General features: G+C 62.2%; 1 protein-coding gene across 1 annotated transcript in view; it reads left to right on the top strand.

Annotated features, from left to right (window-relative positions):
* Positions 1-4: 4 nt before the first annotated feature.
* The window catches only part of PCDH8 (protocadherin 8), a gene marked incomplete at its 5' end in the record, with an annotated part of 3,646 nt that continues 3,362 nt past the window's right edge, over positions 5-288 (top strand). The window contains one exon of the mRNA XM_010133015.1: positions 5-276. Coding sequence (XP_010131317.1) covers positions 5-276 — 272 coding nt within the window. The remainder of the gene's footprint in view (positions 277-288) is intronic.

Raw genomic sequence — 288 nt, 5'->3', positions numbered from 1 at the left:
GTTGGAGGTGCGTGACATCAACGACAATGCACCACACTTCCCCCGTGCCCAGATGACACTGGAGGTGTCGGAGAGTGCTGCACCTGGCACCCGCCTCCCGCTGGAGGTGGCCATGGATGAGGATGTGGGCTCCAACTCCATCCAGAGCTTCCAGGTCTCCCTCAACAGCCACTTTGGAGTGGAGGCACAGACACGGGCAGATGGGGCACGCTGCGCTGACCTGGTGCTGCTCCAGGAGCTGGACCGTGAGCGCCAGCCATCCTACACGTTGGAATTGGTGGCCAAGGA

This window comes from Buceros rhinoceros, unplaced genomic scaffold (genome assembly GCF_000710305.1).
Source record: "Buceros rhinoceros silvestris isolate BGI_N320 unplaced genomic scaffold, ASM71030v1 scaffold27173, whole genome shotgun sequence".
Classification (NCBI taxonomy): domain Eukaryota; kingdom Metazoa; phylum Chordata; class Aves; order Bucerotiformes; family Bucerotidae; genus Buceros; species Buceros rhinoceros.
Note: the sequence above shows the minus strand (reverse complement) of the source record. Positions and strands in the feature narration are given on the sequence as shown.